At 36.1% G+C, this 26081-nt stretch overlaps 1 protein-coding gene across 4 annotated transcripts in view; it reads right to left on the bottom strand.

The window, feature by feature from the left end:
- Positions 1-1642: 1642 nt before the first annotated feature.
- The window catches only part of LOC106708185, a 98276-nt gene continuing 73837 nt past the window's right edge, over positions 1643-26081 (bottom strand). For 2 of the 4 annotated variants that reach the window (XM_045684566.1, XM_045684564.1), the window contains 5 exons: positions 4799-4912; positions 3100-3226; positions 2704-2820; positions 2223-2525; positions 1643-1986 (listed from right to left, as the gene is read on the bottom strand). In XM_045684566.1, coding sequence (XP_045540522.1) covers positions 1785-1986; positions 2223-2525; positions 2704-2820; positions 3100-3226; positions 4799-4912 — 863 coding nt within the window. In that variant the 3' untranslated portion in view covers positions 1643-1784. Of the gene's footprint in view, positions 1987-2222; positions 2526-2703; positions 2821-3099; positions 3239-4798; positions 4913-26081 lie in introns of all 4 variants that reach the window. The other 2 variants (XM_045684565.1, XM_045684563.1) reach the window with 1 other exon arrangement.

Raw genomic sequence — 26081 nt, forward strand, 5'->3', positions numbered from 1 at the left:
TGAAGTGAAAACGTCATCATCTGCCATATAAATAGCATATGCAGTATAAAAATATAAAATATACAAGTAACTTATAAATACTAAAATTGTATTTTTTATTAAATCCATACGCGGACAGATTTTTCAAAATAAACCGTTCCACTAGAAGACGTCAACTTCGATAACATCTCGTCATCTCATTCCTACATATAGAAAACGAAACGAGACGTACCGATATATTATCACTTAATTCATTTTAAATATCTCACAGCTATCTACACGCCTGCACCGGGCAGTACTTCCCACATTTCAGAAAACATTACACTTTGCTTGTCATTTATGACTTGACAGATGTCAAAAATTTAAAAAATAAACGGACGTCATCGATTTCCAGCCAGCATTCGGTAGAAAAAACAAACTTACTCTAACAATATGACAGCTGTCAACACAGACGCCTGTCAGAAGTGACAGCTGTCAGTTGTGACAGCTGTCAGCGGTGACAGTTCGCGTGTTTTGAATGTAGGAACTCTATTGCTTCTATTGCACTTCTATTCCACCGCTCAGTTCCCCCACAACATTTACAAATTCGAGAGACGGAGAGATTTTGAAAGTGTTTTTTTTACAATTACAGCTTTGTTTTTTTTTGTACCACAATAAAATAGCACATATTTAAGTCAAATAAGACAATAATTTATATTCTATATTAGCTATAAAATTATACATATTTATGGCCTTTGAAATTATTTTAAGGCACATTATTGCCTTTGAGTACTCTTTTATTATTGAAAGAGTATGGATTTTTTTTAATTTCATCCAACTTGTTTCATCTTGACTTCAATTTGCAAAAATTAAATCCATTTTCTTTCTTTACATTTCATATAATATTACAAAAAAAAAATATGAATTCTGATACAAATTTATATTTCTAGTAAATACAATTATAATTATTGTATTACAATTAGAGTAAAAATACAACTGTTTGTGTAAAATGTTGTGACGACTTTGTGTGGATGTGTTTCTATTGTAAGTTTTGTTTATATACAAATAATAGGGAATTTAATCAAGTAAAATTGTAGAGTGGGTGTATTTCTGAGATCATTCTGATTCAAGTGGGTTTCTGAGATATAAATCTCCATTTAAAAACATATTATCTCTGTTTTGTCAAAGAATGATTTTGATGGTCTCAGAAACCAACAGTCAGAACATTATTAAGCTGAGTTTAATATGAAAATACTTTCCAAACTGGAAAACTCTTTTTACGATTTCAATTTGTCGTTATTCGTGTATAATAAATAACCTGTTGTAAGTCAACTATAAGTTAAGCAAACTGATGGTGAAGTTAAAATAAATTGAAGTATATTTTATGATAAAATTAAATCAATTAAATTTCATATCAACCCATTATGTAGACTGATGTATACAGTATGTGTAGATCAGTACAATAAGAGGACCACTGTATATGTGAGTTTATTTGGATGTGTAGAGCAAAGTAGTTTTTTATTGCAAATAAAATTAAGCTTTATACAATTGTAATAAGGTTAAATTTTACAATACACTTGTTTTCACAGTTTACTTTTAATAAGAAAAGACGTGCAAAGAAAAATTAAACCTTGTTACAATCTAATAAAGATCAATTTTAATTAGGAAAAAAAATCTACTCCGGTCTGTGTGAAAGAACTCTTAGTGTATAAGCGTAAGTAAGTACATATTGCATAGTGTGTGTGTTGCGTGTGTCACGTGGGTAGCGCGTGGGCGTGTGGTGGGGCGTGTGGGGCGTGTGGGGCGTGTGGTGGGGTGGGGGGCGGTCACGCGGGCGCGTCCGCGTTGCTCTCACCGCGCTCGGGGTCTGTGTGTTCGTGCGCGAGGTCTGTCTCGTAAGGTCTGAAGGGTCTGTAGAGTAGCGGCGCACGTCCGCCATACGCCGCAGCAGAGCGCTGCTCCTCGCGCCGCGTCTCCTTGTCGCGAGCAACTCTCTCACGTTGCTCCTTCTCTCTCTGTTCTCTTTCCCTAATGGAGAATTGTCACATTGATATTTATATACGAAAGAATGTTTTATTTAAACGTGCAATAATTTAATCATCATTTACCATAGAAGTAATTTTTTCTTTGACTCGTCAGAAAACTCATAATTAATGTTAAGAGTGGAAGTTTTAGAAAATTAAAAATTCAATGTCCGCTTTTAAATTCATTCCAGATAGGGTTTACAAAACAAAACTGAGACGGTGATCAAATATGAGGTTTACCTTTCTCTTTCTCTCTCCCGGTCCCGTTCTCGCTGCATCGCGATCTCCTTCTCCCTGTCCTCCTGCAGGTGCGCTGCGTGCGCCGCGTGGCTGGCGTGCTGCGCGTGCTGTGCGTGCGCGGCGTGGCTGGCGGCGTGGGCGTGCGCGGCGTGTGCGGCGTGCGCGGGGTGGGGCGCGTGGGGCACTAGAGGCAGGGGCGGGGCGAGGGGCGGGTACAGCGCGTACGGCGGCAGCCAGCCCACGCCCACGCCCACGCCGCTGCGAAACACGCGCTCCAGGTACATTTGTTCTTCCGCCGCTAGCCTGGAAGATCATTTACTTAATTAGGTATCGTAATAAGAGTTTAGGATAAAAAAGAAATATTAATAAAACATAACAGTTTGATTTGAAAGGCTTATTATAATGTATCTTTTGTGTTGAAAGTTTCCACATACGGATTAATAATTCTAGTAATAATATCATAATTGTGTGTTGTACTGACCTGTACTGCAGCGCGGCGCTGGAGTACAGTCCGGGGTGTGCGTACGGGGAGTACGCGGCTGGCTCCAGCAGCGGGAATGAAGCCGCAGCCGCCGCCGCCGCCGCCGGGTGCGACAATCTGCACGAGAATACATTATATGTATATCATGTTATCTCGTGGTAGCTGTGACGTCATCATGGAGTGACACAGAACATTCAACGTCAGCAAAAATTATTCGTCGAAGGACCAAAAGTTTACACTGGCAGATATTAGTCCTAATTTGATTCTTGGTTCTATGCGTGTTAAGATAAGTTTTTTTCTTTTTAGTTGACTTTTTGTAGAGGTCACTTAAGTTATTGGCTTAATTTACCGCTTTCATATAACAATAACATTCAGTATATGTAAGTAGTACTGTACCTGTCATCAGGCCTGTAGGGCTGGAAGCCGCTGGCAGGCAGGTGGTGCGGCGAGGCGCGCTTGGAGACCGGCGGCGCCTTCTCCTTGCCCTCGCCTGCGCCCGCGCCGCCAGTACCACCACCGCCACCTACACACCTCTCTGTTCACAACACGACAGAGCTAACAAGAGTCATAGTTTTATTGAATACTCTTGCTCGCTTCGTCGTCTGAAGTGTTGTAAAACATTCAGCTTACTTAAATTATTTTATTGTAAAGCTTTGCACGGTAACGCGGGATTGTCATGGTTAAGTTTCAGGTCTGAGAGATCTGCACCTTACTTCGGCGGATTCCGAAACTAAACTAAGTTTCGATTTAAATATTGTTAAATTTAATTACAATCTGTGAGTCTAATATTGAGAATTGTGCCATTGTAAGATTATAGTATTGGTACTAAGGTACTAAATACAGAAATAAAAGTACCTTTTTCAATGTAAACAAATAGATAAAGAAGCTGAATATTAAACAAATTTAATTTTCTTTGTTATTTCGAATAACTCAATATAAGATGCCAATATTAAAATAAAATAAAAAACAGGTTATAAACAAAAATAACCGTTATCCTCTTTAAACAACGGTTAACAAACAATAACTATAAACAACTACATTTCTTACGAACATCACTATTGGCACCTGTAATCAATAACGGGTTAGTATACCTAATATTTGTAGTACACTGACGCGAAAACCGGAACAGAAACGAAATGTGAGCGAAAACGTAATGCAGAATTTACTCCATAGATTCGATTACGCACTGTTATCTTAGCTTACCAAATATTCACTAGGTTTACATCAAAATATTCGCTACGGTTCTGTTTCGCTTTCACCAAAGTATGCTAGAGTTCTTAAAGTATAAATATTCTTTTTATCTTATACACAAAAATTAAACAAATCGTAAAATAGTTTTCAACATCTACTAGAATTACATTTTAAATATCATTAAAAATTAATTGACAAGAGTTGATATAATATACAGTGGAAATACAAGAAAAACTGTACTAAATTGTAGTAAAATATACTCTGGTCAATTATTACAAGTATGGAAATTAAAAAAAAACATTGGATTTAATACCTTTTCTTTGAAGCTATAGATTGATTGATATGTTACATACTCATACTCAACTTTACATTAAGATTCATAAATATATTCGTACTATTTTAAACATATTTTTTAACCGACTTCAAAATAGAAGAAGTTTTCAATTCGTTTGTATGTTTTTTTATATGCCGTTAAGCATCCTACATAATGCCGTAAAACTATTGTATACGGCAACGTTTCTCTAATGGACGTGAGAACCCAACAAGTGTTAGGGAACTATATATTTTAAGAATATAAATATATAGGTAACAAAAAATATAACCCAGACTCGAGTGACAGTGAACTGTTTTATAAAACTTTTTAAGTTACGATTTACACGAATTTTTTTTGATTTTTTTTAATGTTGCAACATATCGTTCCAAAATTTATCTTAGTTACATTTGTTCTAGACATAATTTATTTCAACGTTTGTATTGCATGTAATTTAAAAGGATTAAATAATATTTGAATTTTTTTGGAATGCTTGAGAAATTGAATTTAAAAAGGTTGAGGTTTTTAACTTCGTTCACTGTGACTCGGTCGAGTGGTGGGTGATGGATGGGTGGTCAGCGGATGAACACTCACCGTCCTTGGTGTCGGGGCCCGCATTCTTGGCAAGCGTTCGGAGCGCCGCCGCGAACGGGCCCCCCTTGTTCGGCGCGAGTTCTGTTCGCTTGGCGATCTTGTTCGCACTCACACCTGGAAAGATGGAAAGTTATGTTTAGTATTAGTAGTAAGAAACAAGTCTTAATAGGCAGTTAGTATGAAACACTCATACAAAACCATATAAAGTAATGTTTTTTGCGAGTATGTATTATTCGTGGATAACACAACTAAAATTGATGAGTTGCAGGTCAGCTCACATGTGTCAAGCAGTGAACCGGCTCGCAGCTCTATTAGAGTTTCTAGCTGCGAACTGGCAGTCACCACGCAGCTTGCGCTACGTCGGCTCTTATTACATCGCGATGATCCGTGAGCTGGGAATTTAGCTGTCAAGCCGCAGCTCATCGGTTAATCATTCTAAACTGATTTTACACAAGGCTATGTATTTTTTATGTAATTTGGTTTGTATTGGCTGATACAAATTTGATGATTGAAGTGTAATTCATTTTTTCCCAAGTGTAATTTTTTATACATTTATTTTATTTGGTTCTCGTAGCGATATATTAAATTTGAATTTCCTAACAGGCGTGCGATATATTAAATTTCGTTAAAGCAATAATTTCTCACATAAACCTAGCGATATCACATCGAGGGTGAGCAGAACGTAATGTAAAACAAACAATCTGCGACCAACGCTGTCTCCCCTTGGAAACGACGTTGTAATTAAACATTGATTGGTATAACAGCGCGTTTACACTGCCCTAAAACTCGTACAATGACATATTGTCAACTCACTCATTCTCTTTATTAATATAGAGTTAACATAATGATGGCGCAGACATCTTACTAATGTTATAAATGCGAATGTTTAGATGCATGGATGGATGGATGTTTGTTTGAAGGTATCTTCTGATCGGCTCTTAGTCTACTTATTAATGTTTTTTTTTTAATTCCGCCACGACGGATTCGCGGGCGACAGCTAGCTAGTAATGTAATAAACATGTAGATGTAGACATGACACTTGTATGCACGAAACATTACGTCCTTAAACAAAACAGTCCTACATCAATAGACTATCATGTGGCGTGAGTCCCACGACTATAACGAGTGGCATGAACTGTGTAAACCAATTGAATAGTGATCTAATTATTTTATAATTTATCCCATATTCTACAGGGATGCTTTGATAACATAGTTTCAAATAAACAACTCTTAAGTCTTCAGAATAATCTAACAGTTAAATGCCTTATCCAATTTATAACTTGTAAATTAACTGGGATAAATAACCAACTAGGTAAATTTAGCTTCGCTTGAAAAAAACAAAAAAGAAATGCACAAACTTAATTAATATTCTAAAAGATTAAAGTGCAGATAAATTCAATTCCACGTTACAACAACGTATCACGGCGGTATTTAAAAACGTATTCAATTATCAATTACAAAGCATTGCATTGTACAGTTCTATCCAAACTATCCTCTGCTGGTAATACACGAGATGCTGCGCAGAAGAGTAGGGATTACCAGTAGGTGACAACTGCGGTATCATTCGATTATCTATATTGTAGAAGTCGATCGATATAATATCCGCAGTGGACTTGCACTCGTCTAACTTCGAGCTACTATAAAGTTTGAATCCCATAATAGTGCGGCAATCCCGTGACGTGGTCGCTACCGACAAATGGCGCGCTTCCGCCCCGAGGGCTGGTAAAAAGGGGTGCGGGCCGCTTGCTTTGTTAACTTGCCATGGAACAGATTGATTAATTGTTACTAGGTATGTTTTTTGGCACACGTAGTTTCATTTTTCACTAACCACATATCTGTGGTGAGCGTAGTACTTATTAAAATTTTCATATTCGTCCGATAATTCCGATTGCGGTTTAAATGTGGGTTTCAACTTCGAAACTTCTATTTTTTCACAGAGAATAAAAATGAAAATGTTTTTGACAATGATAAATTAAAAAGTTAATATTGATATCACGAGAGCAACTTTTTTAAAACTAATGATCGCACTACTAAATTCAATTGTAAGGAATGTGGCGTATTGAGGGCAAGCGCTAAGGGCAGTGGCAAACTAGAGGTTACACTACATGTCCTTCCAATTGACTCTCTATATTAATATGGTCTTCGCTAACAAGCTTCGCCAATGTACTATATTAAAGAGTGTTATTGTGTAGGAATATGTATCAAAACTACTCAGAATCTGTCATATTAAAGAGTTGGAATAAGGTCACTGTTTATAGCTTAATTTGCTACGAAATGAGGACGATAAAATAATATATACACGTATTTAAGGTGATTACGAATTAAACCTAAATTTATTTCGTAATTACAGAATCTAGTAAAGTTAGAGATGATATACTTATAAATAATAGTTCATAAGAATAGATACTTTTAATTTACGAAACTTTAAGAAGGTTTGAAAAGAGAAATTCGTTGAAAAAACTTAACGTTATGTTTCAATAAGTGTTTATAGTAGTAATACAAAGCTGTACTTTCCTCTTATGGCACTACGTTACTTAAATTTAATTTACCATCAAACTAGGTTCATTTGTAGATTCAGTCGAGCATCGGAACATTTCCATTGAGGTTCTCAATTCGTTGTATTAGTTAGCGACGGGCTGTTTAATCGTCGGGGTCAATTGTCAATTGTGGGGTCGGGAGTTCATTCCGGGATAGAGCTGACTGCATCTCGGTAGGTACGTACACCCATATATGTATAGTTAACAAACAGATCGAACAGGGCTTCAAGTAAAATTTAAAGCGCTGTTATGTTATTTCACCTAACTGGACTCTGTTCACATCAAAGTTATAAAGATTATAGAATAGATATTTTTAATCTAATTAACTCATCAAGTCCTAATTATGATAAACCAATCACTATTTTCTTAAACTCAGACCTCAAAACTTATACTGTAAATCTATTAAACCAAAATAGTTTGGATCAGTCTAGTAACAAATCTAGTTGTATGATTGTTAATAACTAGCTTTTACCCGCGACTCCGTCCGCGCGGAATAAAGAATAGAAAACGGGGTAAAAATTATCCTATGTCCGTTTCCTGGTTCTAAGCTACCTGCTCACTAATTTTCAGTCAAATCGATTCAGCCGTTCTTGAGTTATAAATAGTGTAACTAACACGACTTTCTTTTATATATATAGATATAAGATAACCGTCCAAGAACATGTCCATATAATTTTTGTAATAACTTTTACATTCTAATCAATAAATTTCGTACGTACGAATAGTTTCTACAGCGTGAGATTTCTTGATTATCGATTATAATAACGTGCCCAGACATTTGTCTGTATAAAGAGAACCACCCCCCGTATGACGGCTTAGCTTCAAGTGCTGAACCAACTAAGCCATACGCACGTCAAATGTTTGCACTGTATACAATCGTCAGCAAACTGTAAGATACAGAAGGACGTAAATTGTAAATTTTATTGCAAAATATGACAGATAAAATGTATGCTTGCCTTGTAGACGTATCCAATGGTTTGTCTTTTTCATTCGAAAAAATCAAATATATCAATAGAATTTATCAAAAAAGGTTTAAAAATAAATTCAACACCTTTAAAATTAACTTTTTTTTACAAATCGCTTCCTCCTATAACTTGGACAGCGGTTCGTCAATTACTCGGTATGGGCTGTGAGTAGGATCGGGCCGTCGTCGCGTCGAGCCGTCGTCACCCGATCCGCAGGGCTGGGGCAAATTGGATATCGGCGGGCAAATATCTGCTGCGCCGCGTCGGTTAGCCGTCTGTTTGCGCCGCGCAACACCCACCGCTCTTTGTTTGCGCCGTTATGGATGCCCGAGGATTTTGAGTGCTTTACGTATTTTATTTGTAGCATGGTTATGTATTTGTCGGCTGTAATGGTATTGAAAGCTATACAGGGTAGAGTATCGACATGGATAATCTGTCTGCAACATTGCGATTAATTATTCCGATGGTCATAGAAGCTAGTCTTTCATATTTTGTGTAATTAATATTTTATACCTAAGTTAACTTGCCACAAAAACAGAGTTTTTGGGATGAAATATAAAAATTGTCTTTCTTGTTTTGTCTTTGTTGAAGGTGGACACCATCTAGACAATTTTTTATTTATTAATTCGGGAACACGTTTTTAACTCAAAAAAAAAAAAAACAAAATGAGAAAAGGCTGTAATACATTCGCATACATATAATAACATATATATCTTTTTAAATATGCAATCTAACCTTTACCACCCTCGCAATAATCGTCAACATCCCAATTAAAACTCGATTAAAAAACAACCCCTGTCGGGGCCAACCCTAGCGATGGCGGAGGGTTGTTACCGAAGCGGCGTGCGGTAATTAATTCAGTCTGAGGCGCTAATTTGAGCGGAGAAGTCACCAACCCTCGTCTCCCGCGACCCAGACCTCTGGGCCCCGGATTAAGTAACAGACGCGACAAATTCTACAGAGTAACTCTAACTATGATACCCTTCAAATTGATTTGATTGGGGACGTTTCTGAATATATTTGTGTGAAAAGGGCTTATGCAGATTATCTAGCCTTTTTAAACCGTGAAGTTGAAAGGATTACAGACAGACAAAGAGAGAAGAAAGAAGTTCTTTGAGTCTAGGTTCTCTACAGAGTCAAATATAATTACTTGACAACGGTAATATTTACTGGCTAAGGACAAGACATTAGGGTTCCCATCCACCAAAATATATTTTATTCATACAAGCGTTCGAACTAGTTACAAACTAAACAGTACCGCAAAGAACCCTTCTCTTCGCTTTCCTTCAACTTGCCATATCGTGAGTGGAGGCCCGTACGTAGACATCGGGCACTTCAGACACCTGCCTGAGATTGCAGACATTCGCCCGAGGGGGGCATTGAGTTTCCCTGTGATAACGCGCCTTGATTGTTATGTCTACCCAACGCTAACATACGCTTGTGCTCATTTCTCGCCGTTGTAAATCATAAAGAAATATATTTTTATATAGTTTTGTAAGTTTTATACTTGACTGTGATATTATTTAATATACCCTTGCTAAGTTTTACTTGCATTATCTACGTCATATAAAATACATGTGTGGATAATTAAGAAAACTAGTACACATAAATTTTCATGTACATTCTAAAGAGGGGAGAAAACTCTTGGTATTAAATATTACACAGTTAAAAAATTCTTAGTAATTAGAATTATCGAAAGAATTAAATTGCGTAAAGTCAATTTTAGCAAGAGTTAACTGGGATTTTCGTTTCATAAATTGAATAAATAACATTTCTCGTTTCTGGATGTAAAACGATCCCTTGTAATATTGAATGCCGTCGCCGCGAACATAAACGGGATATTTCTGTATCGGTATACGTCTAAATATATACGAGACGTGTCATCTGGATAGTATTAGGATTATCGTCGTCAACGATTTCTATATGTGGAATGAAAATAACTGTTAAAACGTGAAAGCCGTAAAAACATCGAGCGCAACGTTTACTAAGAATTTAAGACGTTGGTATTTTTAGGGCTTTAGTAAATTTAGTAAACCTTTATATAAACAATGGTATAAAACAACTTTTTAAAATCGTAAATACTACAGTTTCATCCTCGAAGCTAAAACTAATTATTTAATGCGTTTAAAACATACGACCTTTTTTGTATGAAATAAAAGATACCGAAAAGAAAAAGTAAATCCAATTCGGAGTTTTAAATCAATTCAACGGAGTGGCATATCTGATTGCAAGTCCGCGTGCATAATCTATGGGCAGGCGGTGGCGCGATCGATGAGGCAATCTGCGGCGGGCGCGAACACATCGCGGACGGTTATACTAAGGGCTCCTGTGATATAATACCATTGACTACGGACTGCAAGAACTTCTTTTGCAAAGAGTAATAGAGTAATAGAATTTGCAGAAATCTTACACTGAATCGATTGATTAATTGAATACTCACCACATTAAGAGCGTTTTAAAAAGTAGAAGGCGACAAAGGAGCAAAAGCTGTCTTAAAAATCACCGCCGATAGATATCTGCAATAACTTAAAAGGTTGTCTATCTTTAATGAACAGAGGAGGGGATGTGCAGTAAAATTACATTTCCTTTCCCTACACATAAGTTCATAAATTCGTCACGTGTGACTTCAAAGGTTCATTTTAACTTTACCCGCTGTCTTTCATAACGCAGAGAACACCTAGCGACCTACATCAAAGTAACAAATTACGGACCACGAAAAGGTGTGTGAAATGGCGGGATCGCTTAGCATTTTTTCGGTGCCGACGCCTTTTGTTGTCGCCCACGAGACCGACCTCTTTGCCGCATTACTGGCCACTTTACACATAACGTGATAAACTTGATTCCTTTGAAGTCATAATACATCTATATTTAAGCATACTTACATGGAAATTAAATTATTTAATACAACAATTACTGTACTTTATGAAAATTGCCTACATGTATAATTTTAAATTAATAATGTTGAAATTTAAAATAAAAGTGTTGAACAGTGGTTTCACATTATAATTTTTGGAGGTTGATTTTAAAGGGAACGTTCCTCAATAATTATTTGGGTATTTGGAATATTTTAAAATTCACCCCACTGTTTGCAAACCACATTGCTAAGTCAAATAACTTATTTATTCATTGAGGGTGGCTAAGTAAATACCAACGCCCCAGGTGTGGACTTCAATCGTTAGTAACTGATAAATAAGTAACCATTCAATAGGTACAAACTTTCTCGAAGAAATGTATCCTTATATGTATCTTGATTAACTAATGAATTTTTAAACGTACAAATATGGTAACTAAAAAAACCAACGCTCAAAACTATTCTGAGATTCTATCTCAATAAATTAACCATCGAAAAGGGTATTATAGTCGGACTTGTGGATTTTTCCATACGAGTTAATTCCTAGTTGTTTAAATAAAAAATAAAAAAGTAAAATATATACATAATCGCTATCGCTCGTATTTTGCACCATAACTGCCGAGGCAACGTCTGTGGATTTCCATTACAGCCCGGTGGCGCTCCCCCGCCCGCGCCTACTGGCAAATACTAACCGACAACAGAAGTGTGAGTTTATACCTACGCACCTAGTCCTCTCAGAGACAAATTGGTGTGATAATTTGTCAAGTCGCGAAGCATTAATGTTATTGTAGTGGTGTATTATGTGGCTTTGGTAATATAATTTGTTCAGACCGAATCTAGTAATATTATCTAACATTTGTGAAAGTAGAGCAATAGCGGAAAATCTTAACACTAGCAGCATTAATGTGCTTACAGCTATATTGATTAACATTTCTTTGTAAAGACGATAACTTCACGATAAATTGTAATAATCTTCATTTAAAAGAAATAAAAATCAACCTTGATTAAGTCCAAGGAAATTCTGAAACAAAAATGCTCGAAAACTGTGCCAACACTATAGCAATTAGTGGGTGAATGTAATTCTTCGTTAAGGCCACAACAGACGCCATTTGCATTTATAACTGTCACTTCTTTTGTTCTGTTCGTATTCGCTTTTATGCCACTTTTCTATTCAATATAGATCTTTATCTGTTTTGAACAAAGAGTGACACAATTAGGCAAACAAATCACATTGGCACACCCTCCGGTTTGTCTGCGTCGTTCTTCTATAGCACACGGCACTCTGTTACCAACTTCATTGGGATCAAGTCGATTACTGTTAGTAATCGCACACCCTCGCCGCTTGGGATTCCGACTCCTCGACTTAACAGCGTACTATACGTTGGTATCGCCAGCATAAAATGGCCCGCCGCGCCCCCCACACTCTGACATCGATGAACCCAGGAGGGGGATGCGCGGTTCGTGCAAAGGTCTTTATAACGCGGTCGCCATGTCACTTGCGACTTTACGGTTACACGGAGATTCAATTTCTATATTGTCCACGCTTTTGAGCTTTCAGTGCTTTATGTGGTTGTGATAGAGTATAATTTACATTGGTGAAAGTTTTGGTACTTGTTGAGGTAATACGTGATTTGTGGCACGGTTGTTAGGGTTGGTTTTTGATGTGTCCCAATGCCCAGTCCGATGTCGGTACATTGAGAGCTTTATTACTTAGACCTTAAGAGCTACTTTAGTTTATCGAAGTGGCACTTCCACTCATTTCGGGTCAGCCTTATAATCCCGGTGGCAGACGGTATCGCGTTAACTTTTAATTAAAGTTTCTCGTTTTAGTGACATCGGACAGACGTCGGACCACGCAAATGACGATGTTAATTGAAATCTTAACAGACGCAGCGACCAGCTCCTTATATTTGAGGTAGTTATTTCAAGGAACATAATCGTAAAGCACAAAAGCAAGTGAAACGTACAAAGTTACTATTATTAACTATTTAAAAGTTACTTTTGATTATTTCTCTTAAAGTCAATTCACATCAGATTTTGACAAGATTAGGTAACTTTAAAGTAAAGTTAAGAAAAACAATCGCGTAACACGATAGTAACCTGAAAGTGCGATATAAAAACCTCAAAGATGTGAATTACAGACCAGCGGCGAGAATCCGCTTTGTGTCCCCTCCGACCCCATCCCATGGGAGAGAGGAGAGGGCATTTTTTATCGCCGCGATGATCCATAGGATAAGGAAATTCCTGCTATTTTATACGTTTATCCGGTTTGCGCAGGGTGTGACTGTTTGATTTAATATGAAGAAGACTTACGCTAAAATAAACTTAAGTATTATAGTTTAAAGTTAACTTAAACATTATTAATTTCCATTCTTGTCTTCGAAGGCGATTTTTTTACTTTCATTTAATTAAAAAAAAAAACATTAACCAAATCGGAAAAACCTCAGTCACATAGGAAGCAAGTTGTAAAAACGCTTGGTCACCGAGAAATAATCGGGACGCTCCATCTGGCTGTATTACCTCCTCCCCCCTCCTCTTCAACCCGCGCCGGCTCTTATGACATCCGATCCCCCGGGATGCGCCTGTTTGAACATTACTCTAGTACACTTCGAAGTGGAGTTTGGCGGCGCTTTTGTAATATGAATCGTGTTTATAAGAAGAGGATATTTTAATACAGATTATTATTTTAAAGGAACAGTTCCGTTAACGTATTATGTTCGGTAAATATAGCTATAATATATTCCGTAAACACTTCTAATTATATAGACAAGTCGACAGTTGTTACGAATTTTTACCTCTTCTCTTTCTCTGTTATCTCTCTATAACAATTATTAATAATATACTTCTATAATCTAATTATCTAAGTAAGCTTTCATATTCACATCCTCAAACTATAATATTACAATAGAATTCCCTGCAAGAATTTGTCGATTCTACATTTTGCCTAATCTGTGACATTTTCGTCACCAACGAATCTACCACTATATCAATGTGAATTGACACATCCGATAAGTGTTCTGATCTCAGCATGACGTAAGAGGCGGTGTGCCGGAGGGGATATTTCCTCAGGCCCTCAAACTTTATGATTGATGTCGTAGGTGAGTCTCGGTGGTTGAAACGAATTTGTCCTTTAGAACTCTGGGGATTTGGAGTTTTTATAAATCGAGTGAGCAATTTGTCTCCACATATATAGGAATATATATATAATACACAGTGTCGGTTACATATGTGTTCCTTAAAGATACATATATTGAAATACCAATAATTTATTTAAAATTACTAGTAGTGTTTTAGCAGTAGGTACGTTTAAAAAGAATAGATACCCTAAATAGAAGAGATTAAATTTTATACGCTATATACATAGTCCACTCTAGCATAATTCAATATACACCCTAGTATCCAGTCTCTGAAAATGCACAACTTAGCTGTGCACCTAACGTAGCGAAAGCAATTACGCCCCACTCGGGGTATCTACGTGACTGGGGGTACGCTAAGCCGATTCGTAGCACACGTCGGGCGCTACAAAGCTTCAAGGCGGACAGCGAGCCGGCAATCGAGACGACAAATCTGCCGACCGTAACCGAACGGATCTTACATTCCCCATAACTTCCGCCCGCACCGCCATGTATTGGAAACTAGCTACAAGTTAGAAGAGTTTAGCTAATGGTATTAAGTTGGAATTTACTGCCACATTCAGAGTCATGTAACCAATAAGGTACCTTAGTTCAGATGAAGGGTGAGAAATCTACACTTAGCGAATGTAAGAAGCCATTTAAATCACTCTAAGTGCTGTAGTTAGTCACTTTCAATGCAAACGTGTCAAAATATACTTACGGAAACCTAACGGTAAACAGAAAGTGATCGTTAAACTCTCATGTGGTAGCAGTTAAAGACTTATATTTATTATCAATTATTTATTCCAACAAACTCTTTCCGCTCTGTATTACACCACGCGCAACAGATTGGGGACGCCGCCGTCCTCGAGTCGACGTGCGCGCGCACCAAGATAGGGTGACTGCGATTTGCTTTGAATAAAGAATGTCCCGTCTCACCCTGCACCCGACTCTGATATTTCACTGATACGAAACTAGATTTAACTGTGAATTCTCACTGCCATAATATCCGTAAAAAACATATTTTTTTAGATAAGTATTTATAATATATAGTCGTTATATACAATCTATGGATATCTATATGAATACCTTCAAATTGGCTGCAGTTTAGCTACATATTACAGGGTGTTCTAGACTTTATGTGAGGGTATGACTAACCTAACACTTTATTGACATGTAATTGTTGATGACGTCACATATTAATATAAAGTGTTACTTCATTGGAGTTCTAAGGTCCTTACTCTACTTGTAGCTCTTGTTACAACTTGTCTATTTATGCACTATGAGACACCTCTATCCAATGCGCCTCGCTCCTGTCATCTATCAAGGGGGGATTTGCGGAAGCATCGCTGTGGCTAATTAACCCGTCACCGGGCGACCCCGCCGTCATGGACCCTTGTTTCGGGTGAACTTATTTCCATTCCGTTTGCGAGCTCTATGTTTTAAACTGTCCATCTAAATGTTTAAGGTTCTAAGGTATTCGCGTAGTTTATAAGAGTTAAGTAATGCATCAAGATGTCAGCTTATTGTTGCTGTAATTTAAAATTGGAATTCATGCCCATAAATCCTTCCCTTCGTGAGTTCACACTGTCCAAACGTTGATATAAAAATTGTTATTATCTGAATTGAGACAAGAATGCTTTTATGTTATATTTTTTTTTGCAGTGAACAGTGATAATATGTTAAACTTATTAAAGTTTTTTATTGGATGTTTTTTTTTCGCAAAAAAAAACTTACGATCATTAATACTAAGATAATCTTACTAATATTATAATGCAAATGTATAGATGGATGTTTGAAGGTATCTCTGGAACGGCTCAACGGATCTTGATGAAATTTGGCACAGATGTAGAATATAGTTTAAATACCGCACTGACGGAGTCGGGCGACAGCTAGTATATGATAAATAAAATGCGTAAAGAGCTATAAAAACAGGTAGGGCAGTATAAAATAGCGTGACATGCGTGTCACACGACTGTTATGAGTATGAAGTTATAACAGCTTAATAAAGAATGTTTTCAGCGAGTAGTCACAGTTGCTTCGGCAGATGTTATTAAATATTTTATTTGTAACTAGCAGTGGCCCTCGACTTCGTCAAAGAAAAAAAAGTCTATTATAGGTTTTAAGTAAGTAGTTTTAGTAGATTGTAGTGTAAATTATGGATATGCCCGCATGCATCAGCTACCTTCTCGTCAAAGTCCCGTCAAAATCGATCCAGCCGTTACGGAGATTACCCAGAACAAAAATGGCCTTGCGGACAGACATACAGAACACAATTTTATTAATAGATATAGATATAGATAGACACGTAAGCAGGGTTTAACCTTATACTATTGAGTGTGTCGTTGAAAACCAGTTAATTTTAAACTATGAGGTCAGGAGGAAAAGGCCTTTAAAGTCTGCTCGTAGAGTTTTTTTAGTAATTGATATCTTTTTAATTTAAAAGCTGATCATTTTTCAATAAAAAATTGTATAATTCAATATAAAAAGTTTTTTCAATTAAAATTTATATTTTATTGTTATAGGATTGTAAGTCCATACTTTATGTTTTTGTAACATCAGTTTGTTTATATAACAACAAGCGCATTTTCCAAATATTCGTATAAAATTACTGTTAAATCAATCAAATGCTATCATTGTCATTTAATTCAATCATTTCAAAAACAATGCAAACAATTAAATCATAGTCGCATTTCCGATATCAAAAATTCACAGAATTACGACCAGCAGAGAATTTCCGATTATCATAACAATGGCCTTGCAAAATTAACAACGAGCTTTTATATACAGAAACCGTAATTAATTATATATTGCAATTCTGATAAATACATAACTCCATTGCCGACTTTGTATACAATTCGTTTAATCTGATCGAACTATGATTACCATTCGATAATATTATGTTTTTACAACTGCTATAAACAAGAGAAAACACTTCTAACTAGACTTAATTTTCGTAGAACGTCTACGTTATAGCTCTACGCTCGTAGCAAAAAAGACTTCTTAAGAACTTTCATATAATTATTATTACAGGAAGTATAAACGCATTTAGTAGGTGGTCATTACTGTAAATAACACTTAAGAAATGTATAAATCTATAAGTAATAACTTATTACTATTATGTGTAATTTTTTGTAACCAAATACATACCTGGATGGGGGAAGTAGGGCGCCCCGACGTTCATCATCGGGTGTGGGGCCCGATAATCCATCGCACTATTCACACACGAACATCGATATCGATACCGCACTGCACTTCATCGATATATACAACACTAGCGTACTGTACAACACTAATTTCAAATCCATTTTTTTATTAACCCTTTGCGTAATTTCCTGTGCGCCGAATGGAAAAAGCGGTCATGTATCAGACAGGAGTGGCAATACTACGCAGACAATTTATAATTCCATTTCTATTTTCTTATCTTCTAAAATAATTTTTACGATTAAGTAACTGGCAATTTGTAAAATAAATATTTTTATACTTTACCGGCCATATTAAGCTTTTTAATTGGTTTGTTTAGAAAGCTGTAACCGAAACAATTTTTTTTAATTTAAATCTTCACTGACACAGAATGAATTGAAATCAAAATGATCAAAATGACACGAAATTTAAAAAGCTGTTAATAAGTGAATTACGAACGTAGGAGAATTTTCTAAAAACAAAAAACCTATCACTGCAAATAGGGTACGGTAGTACGTTAGTTCTAGAGAACGAAGTTTAGTGAGGTGGTACACGTTATCGAGTAGTGACACCTCTATTGTATGCTCTAACGAGGTTCTTTATCGTGGATTTGCCACGTCAGCGACTGCGATCTTTGCTAGTTTCACATGAGGGCAATAAATTGATGTAGAGTAGAAAAGTACTATTTTGTGCAAACAATAATAGTACGTGCTGCACTGTCTTGAGCTCTGCCTACGTGTGAAATATGTCGACCCAACAGTCTTTACAGAACGGACCACATTGTGCGTTGAACGTCAATAATTAAGAAGACTACAAATACGGGAAGTGTTAAACTAATTTCTTAGATTGTCGATATTAATGTTATTAGTAAGAATTGTTGTTAAATTCGATTAAGGTTGTTTTTATATGTTGAATTATAGAAAATTGCACATTAAGTGATGGTTTTTTTTTCGTTCCTCTATGTCTTATTGTGTCAGCTTAGATGTTAGATTGAAAGAGTGCATATTTTGTAATTGACAGAACTACTTAGGTATTACATTGGTATAAGGAGAAAAATGCAGCGCAGAAAAACATACATCAAAGATTTGTAACTGAAGTTTCAAGTCAGGAGAGTTATATGAGTTGAAGGGATTTGAAATTCAAATCGTGTAGATTTTAGGGTGCAATTTCACTGGATAATTTGTGTTAAGCATACCTATGTACAGGTGGTTGCTTTCAATGTATCGAATCGGGGTGAAATAATAGCTTAGGGAACGAGCCATGACGACGGGGTTTTCAATCGTTATAACGGGGAAAAAATCGGGGAATTTTGAACGTTTTGTAATTACGACTCATAGACATATAGCGCTTCTGAGATTAAGATTGTATAAAATTTAAAATTAAAAAGTACATAAGAGGCGTTACTTTGTTTAATATCATATAAGGTTATTGCGATCACCAATTGAAGCTACTAATGCCAGTCAAGTTAAATAAACTTTTCTAGTAAAGTTTCGTTAGACTAATGAATCAGTTTTCTGTACAAACTTTGGTTTTCTTTTTTTTTATAAGAGAAGGGGGCAAACGAGCAGCAAACAATTTATAAGTTGTAATACTTAACTTAAACATCAACATAACTCATGGCCGTAACCCAGAAGGTTAGACAGTCCAGGGACCTGCATTTTTCTCCATTTAAATACCACTAGCTGTCGCCCGCGCCTCTATCGGTGCGGAATTTTAAAAAAAACTTTATAAGTAGCCTATGTGTTCTTTCATACTATGTTCTACAAACGTGCCAAATTTCATCATGATCCTTTGAGCCTTTCTGGAGATATCTTCAAATAAACATTCATCCATCCAAACATCAATATATACATTTATATTATCATTATATAAAACGATCATACCCATTTGTAGCTGTAACTTCACAGTAATTCTATTATTAGTAACAAGAATACGAAGGATTTGATTAACTGATTTCGGATATTTGACATTCACGAATCACGTTAGTCAGAATAATTAACTTTGTTTTCCAGGTATGAGCGCTAACACCGGAAGGGAGTGTTTCAAAACAATGTGCCTTGCGTCAGTGAGTTAAATTAAACGGCAAGTTTCATGTAAAATCTAGTGGAAATTGGACGCATTTTGAAGTTCGGAGAATTGAAAAATTGACAACAATTCCATCCTGTTATGAACTAGGTGTGAAGCAAATCTGTTCAGAATTTGAAATCCATATCAGTAACACTTAAAGCACAAATTTGAATAGTTAATATACTATCTTACGATATACTTTTTTTGTAAAATAAACACCTCAACAACTCTTAGTCAAAAACTTATTACCATAATCAAGAAACCCAAAATAAGGACTAATTATTTTTCACAAAACTATTAATGAAAGCAATAGGGTTTTCAAAAAGACCAGAATCTCCTGTAAATAGAGACGTACAAAATAAAGCTTCCTTACCAAGGAGCTTTATTATGGAGTCAGCCGTAAAAGCGGCGCGGATCGCAATTTTACTGTATTTACAAATACGAATTGCTACGCAGCGGCTGCTTACAGATTAAATTGCTTACAGAAACGCTTACTTGGCCTACACGATATTTACTTACTTCGTAATATTTATCTGTTTGAATTTGGTCGTAATAAATAACAAATTACCGGTACAGAATGTTATTAAGATTAACAGCACACAATCTTATCGTACATTGCTCTTTAGAGAAGACAGATTCAAACATACGAGGTTCATCTGAAAGTGTTTGAAAACTTGAAATCTAATACAATCGGCAACTAACGTAATAGTTACGGACATGAGTCTTAGTATAGGAAGAATATAGAAGAAGAATAAAAGATAAAGGAGAAAAACACTAGCAGGATATGAATTTTCATTTTACAGATAAGTAAAAAATACCTCTAATTCATGCCATTTCTATCAAACCAATCCATTCATGAATGAATACACGTAACTGAATGAAATTTGAGTATTCAAATCATACCGATTGGATTCGTGAACTGAATCATTTCAGATGAATTGAGCTTACAAACGGTTCCCGCGGGATCGGCGGGATAGGGCCGGGTTAATGGGGGCTCGTCGTTCACTGCCGGCGGTTTGTAAGTGCCGTAATTAAAACATACAGAATATATCTCAATACATAAAGATGACCCTTGTGTACAGAATTGTACATTATGTCGTGCGTCATTGGTACTTTATTGTTATTCTTTGGTCAGTACACTTTATGCAATCTAATTCTTAACTTTATCACTATTTGCTCTGTCAACTTTCTTATCCCATCATTTTGTTCTTAGATATGGCAAAGGAAAGAAGTCTTTAATTAGTAAAATGTGCGCAGCGGAAGCCTAATTTCAGTCCACGTTCTCTTCTCACCCTTTAGATAATGATAGGAAGGGGAAGTGCATTTGGCGGATCTCCTCCGCATAGGAAGCGGAAATATTCGCTTTCTGTGCATCCTCTCCTCCGTCGATTGAAGGTTGGTTACACATTTACCATTGAAGAGGTCTATGGGCAGCGGTCGTTTGACACCTTATTTTTTTTATAACTTACATAAAAAATAGGCCTTTGGCACACCCATGAGTTGAACAGAGGAAATCTTTTCATTTGACACCTGTCTTCTGTGTGGTCGTGGTATTGCAATAGTCGAGCAAGTGGTTCTACAGAAGCTAATGCTGTTGTGGGCTCTACTAATAGACCTACTGAAGCTATATAAATTATAGCCTCTGTTATTACATTAGTCGAAGTTATGTAAGATCTACAAATAAAATGAAAACAACATTGATGTGAAAAAATATCGACAAAAATAGATGTGCAACTGTTTGTCCGGATACGTGCCGAATAGATTGTTTAATTGTTTCGCGAGCCGCGCTTTCACAGGCTTTGTGTGGAAACAAATAGATTCTGATAAAAACATTTCTTTGTTCGCGCCATTAGCAATATAGATAATCTAGCAGAAGTAAATACAAAATTCATTAATTATATCTGACCATAATACTCAGTAAAATTATTGATAACTTTATATTAACATACGTAGTCATACATAGTCTGGAAGAACACATAGGCAACTAATTAAGTTATTTTTTATTCCGCCCGGATGGAGTCTATAAATGGGAACTATTACATTTTAACAAGACAGTTTTAGAAATATTTTTCGTCAGTCAGGTATTTCCCTAATGTTTAACTATTCTTAAAATAATGTTACATGCTACCGTTATCACAGTACATTGATTCGTTTATTATTATTTTATTATAGCAACTGAGCCGGCAGTTATACGATACTTCAAAGTAAAACTTCAGCGGAACCAAACTTTATCGTCGAGGTAGCAGGATGTTTAAACACAAGTCATAGTGAACCAACAGACGAGCCCCCTAATAAATCAATTATTAAAACATAAGTGTAGCACTCTAGACCAAGCCTAAAGAACAAGCTTACAGCGTTTATGAATATCAATAAATTATCAATTAATTTAAATTTATATACAAAACAAACCAGTATTTAAAACAAAATTTACATTCACGCACAACACTTATTCAACTTCAAAACACAAAACATCGATGTTTATGTAAACGAGTCACATCACTAAAACTCAAACGGAGTAGCGTCCGCAGAAAACGTTCGTATATCGCAACGCGCGTTCGTCGACTGACTAAAACAAGCGTCTGACGTTTTACGCGTGCGCAATGTCTCGATACATTTGCAATTGTATACAGATTCTTATGCAATGGTATTAAAGTCGATATTAAAGTGTAGAGTTAATAGACACCTGTACAAAGCATGCAGGGGTCGGAAGTCCGCGGTGCAGTGTCATTTCCACTCTTTCCACATTGCTTCCCTAATAAAAACGAGATTTTGCCTCTCGGCGGGCGATTACATTCGAGCGCGCCCTCTAGCGAGACATTACGTGTAAAGGGTATTTGAATACTGAATTTGTACATATAGTGCTGTTTTGATTTATATGTGATTATAGTTCATAGTTAAACAGTAAGAAAATAATATAAAGTTGAATTGCATAATAACATCATAGGAACAAGAAGCACATTTTTTTACAATTTTCTTAAAATTTACTGTATATCTGTCACTAACTAAAGGGAAATGGCTAAAACTACGCAATAGTCGATACTGCGTGACTATCGTAATTCGATATGCGGTCTACTGATTTCATGTAGGGTTCCATGACGCCCTAAGGCCCCTAACTAACGAATTGTAGTTACCTAGGGATTCTTTTCAAAGATTAAATTATTTATATGTCTACAATTGATTTATTCTTATAATAAGCAAACAAAAAAAAATGGCCGATGTACTAAAAACTTTTTAAAGAAGATGGATCTTAAAATAGAATGTCTTTCAACTGAAGGGACTTTATTTCTTTGCTCTCCCACACCGTAAAGAGCTCAGACAGTCTGATTAGAAGCGTTAACGAAGTAACAGAAGACGCCTACGCTCAAATACTTATAGTCTACAATTTCACGTTTAATATGAACTTTTTTTTTTCATCGAAGTATCAAAAATCCTATTATACAGTTGGAGTGGAATTATTTAATCGATCGATTTATTACAATCAAGGGTTAGAGGCAAATAAATAACAGTCTTATTTGGTATGTCAGCTTGCACTGACAGAAATTGTGTTAAAATTATGTTGTATCCATAATTTTTAGAGCGAAAGAAACTATTTTAAAAATTATTAACAAAAACTTGGTTACAAATCCATCTAAGCCACTCCTGAGTCACTCTCCTTTTATAAACCATGTTAGATCACGTTTTAAACAACGTTTTTGGTGCTGCGTGTTTGATATTAGGTTAGTTTAAATTTAGCCCTACGATTGTCGTCACCTCGTATACCAACGTGATGGAAAGCCGGAGAAATGTTTGTTATTCTTGGCCTATTATATTGAATCGTAAAAATACGTTTCCTCGATACCAGATGTCGAAACAGTAGACCAGTGCAGTCGATTTCTGATATCGATAAATGTTTTAATTGTAGAATAAATATTAAATATAGAGGTAGATTTTTTATTACATCATGTCCACGCAGAACATGTACCAGTCGTTCATTTGCGGGTACCATAACAAATACTACTAGTAGTGTCATTTCGGAATGTAAAGCTCTAACGTTAACAAAACTTAGTCTTGTTTTAGTATTTTGTTTCGTGTATGTGTCTACGTCAAAGAGTTAAATTAGTTGACTAACTAAAATTATAAATAACATAACAAAACTATACAATATTAAGCGTCAGCGGCGTATCGTCAACAAAATGCCGACGTATATTCCGGTACGTTAAGCATCACGACTCCGTAAGTTCCATATCCCGCATTCAATCGCCGAGCGTCGAGCAGAGAGCGACTGCTCGCATACCTGACGCACCTGACGCGACCCGCTACTCAACCGGCTGTTGCTTGTCCGCTAGGGATGTGAAACATAAGACAAACATAAAATTATATCGATAAAGACAACAAAATGCTTTATTACTTTTAATCTGTTTATGAGAATGATCAATAATGTTTTGTGATATAACACATAAAGCATTATGATTCAGTTTCTGATTTCCGTTACTTTTTTTTTGGAATGATAAAAGCTAGTCTTTTAAAGAAGTATTAAATTCACAATTAATATTTTTACAATATTTTGTATCTACATTATGGCAAAATCTGCGTATCAATACAAGAAAATTGTGTTGATAATAAAATATTATATCGATAGCATTTCCAAGACAAATTCGCAACACTAACGTGAAGCACATTTAACATCATACCCGGAGGAAGAACGCGAAGTGCCGTGCCCCCACGTTCCGCGTCACTGTACGAGTGTACGGAAGGCGACACAGTTACAGCAATATTTTGTTTCATATTTATTTTACTTTTTATAAAAATGACAGACTAAAAATGTTTACGGCCATAGACCGCACATTAGACCATACTACAGATTAGATATGGGTCCAAAGGAGAAGATAAAAGTTGTCAAAACAATTGTTATTAAGTCAGTACGCCATAAAAAAGATTCACGAATTCCTAAGAACTTAAATAATAATATCTATATATAACCACTATAATAAATATGTCAGCGTGGAGATAGATATCTGTGTTTCGAACTGTACAGTCGGGCAAGGGGTCTGTGTCGGTGTGTGGCGACAAATACGCCGCCGGTGTACGTTGGCAGGCGCTTTGCACGCGCTAACCACTGCGGTGGGCGCCTGCGCTCTACTTCCTCCATAGACCGTACAATATCACAGACTCGTCAACTTGTAATTAAAAAAAAATGCTATGTTGAAAATAGTATCAAATTAATACAATGTAGAACATTAATGCTGGTCAATTAAAAAAGCCGAAGCGATATTCCAAATAACAAGACAGGAGAATTACAGGACAATTTGTATATTCCTTACGTACTTAAATCAGGAGTTAGTGCTAAATCTTATATGAACCAAAAAAAAATCAAACATAAAAAATAGAATTCCTTACTTATTCACTTCCTCAAAATACTTAAAACAAAAAAAATACATATAGTATGCCATGTCTGTTAGTTCGTAAGTCTGCAGTGTCGGGTATAGCTGGTAGATGTTCGGGGCGTCTTGATTGCATTACAGCGCCCTCGCTCGCTAATCACGCCGCCACGACGCTAACTTCGCGACGCCCTACGCTAGGCTCTTCACTGAGCCAGTATGGGCCTTGCGGCGATAGAATGAACAATTTATTGTAGATAAGTCGAACCTTAGTTTATGATTTTCATCCTATGTAATATAAATAAGAAATTTTAAAAATATTAGACATGTACTTAAGTATAATTTAAAGCTCTGTTAACAGAAGATTAGAGTTTAAGGCAATTTTTGGTGTCAACTTTAATAGCCTTTTAACGCCATTTCATTAGCAATAAAGAGCTAACTAAAGAGTTATAAATACTTACTACAAAGAATATTGCTTTCACGCTTACTTTAAACGATAAAAATATACAGATTGTAATCTTCAAACCAACAAACGTAGAAACGAATGAAAGTGCCACCTAACAAAGCTTACTGGCTACGGCGTAGCATCACTTTGAAGTGGACATCAAATGGCATTACAGTGTCCTCTTAGGCATCGTTATCCTCGCTATTATGCGACGCTATGTTAGGGATACACGCTTTGGGAACTACCGTAGGAAATAATTTAGTATCTTCTAAATTATGTTTAGTGCTTGAAGTCTTGTAGGTTAACTGTCTTTTTTAATATCCACTCTACGTTTGATTATAATAATCGTTTTAAGCACGATATAGTTTAATTAAAGAGTGAACGCTTTCATTTGGAATTAGGCTTATGCATTAATACTACATACCTATTCTTTGCGACAACCTCATTAGAAGTTTCATGATGTAAAAGATTTATTTACTTAAAGTATATATAAACTTGAATATATCGATATGAACCTTATCGATAGTTAAACACATCACTAGACAAAGCGTTTCGATGAATCAGGAGCGAATAATTCCTCGTCGGCAGTCGAAGCGCCCTATGACGTTTCTATATATAATTCACAAGCACACGAGCGGTTGAGGAAGTCTATACAAGAAAACGTACCCGAGTTTATCTGACTGTGGGTTTCGTCTGCCATGACACTCATATTGACACTTATAGTTGTCATTGCTTTTGTCAAAGACAAAGAAAGGGATGACAATA

This window comes from Papilio machaon, chromosome 26 (assembly GCF_912999745.1).
Source record: "Papilio machaon chromosome 26, ilPapMach1.1, whole genome shotgun sequence".
NCBI lineage: Eukaryota > Metazoa > Arthropoda > Insecta > Lepidoptera > Papilionidae > Papilio > Papilio machaon.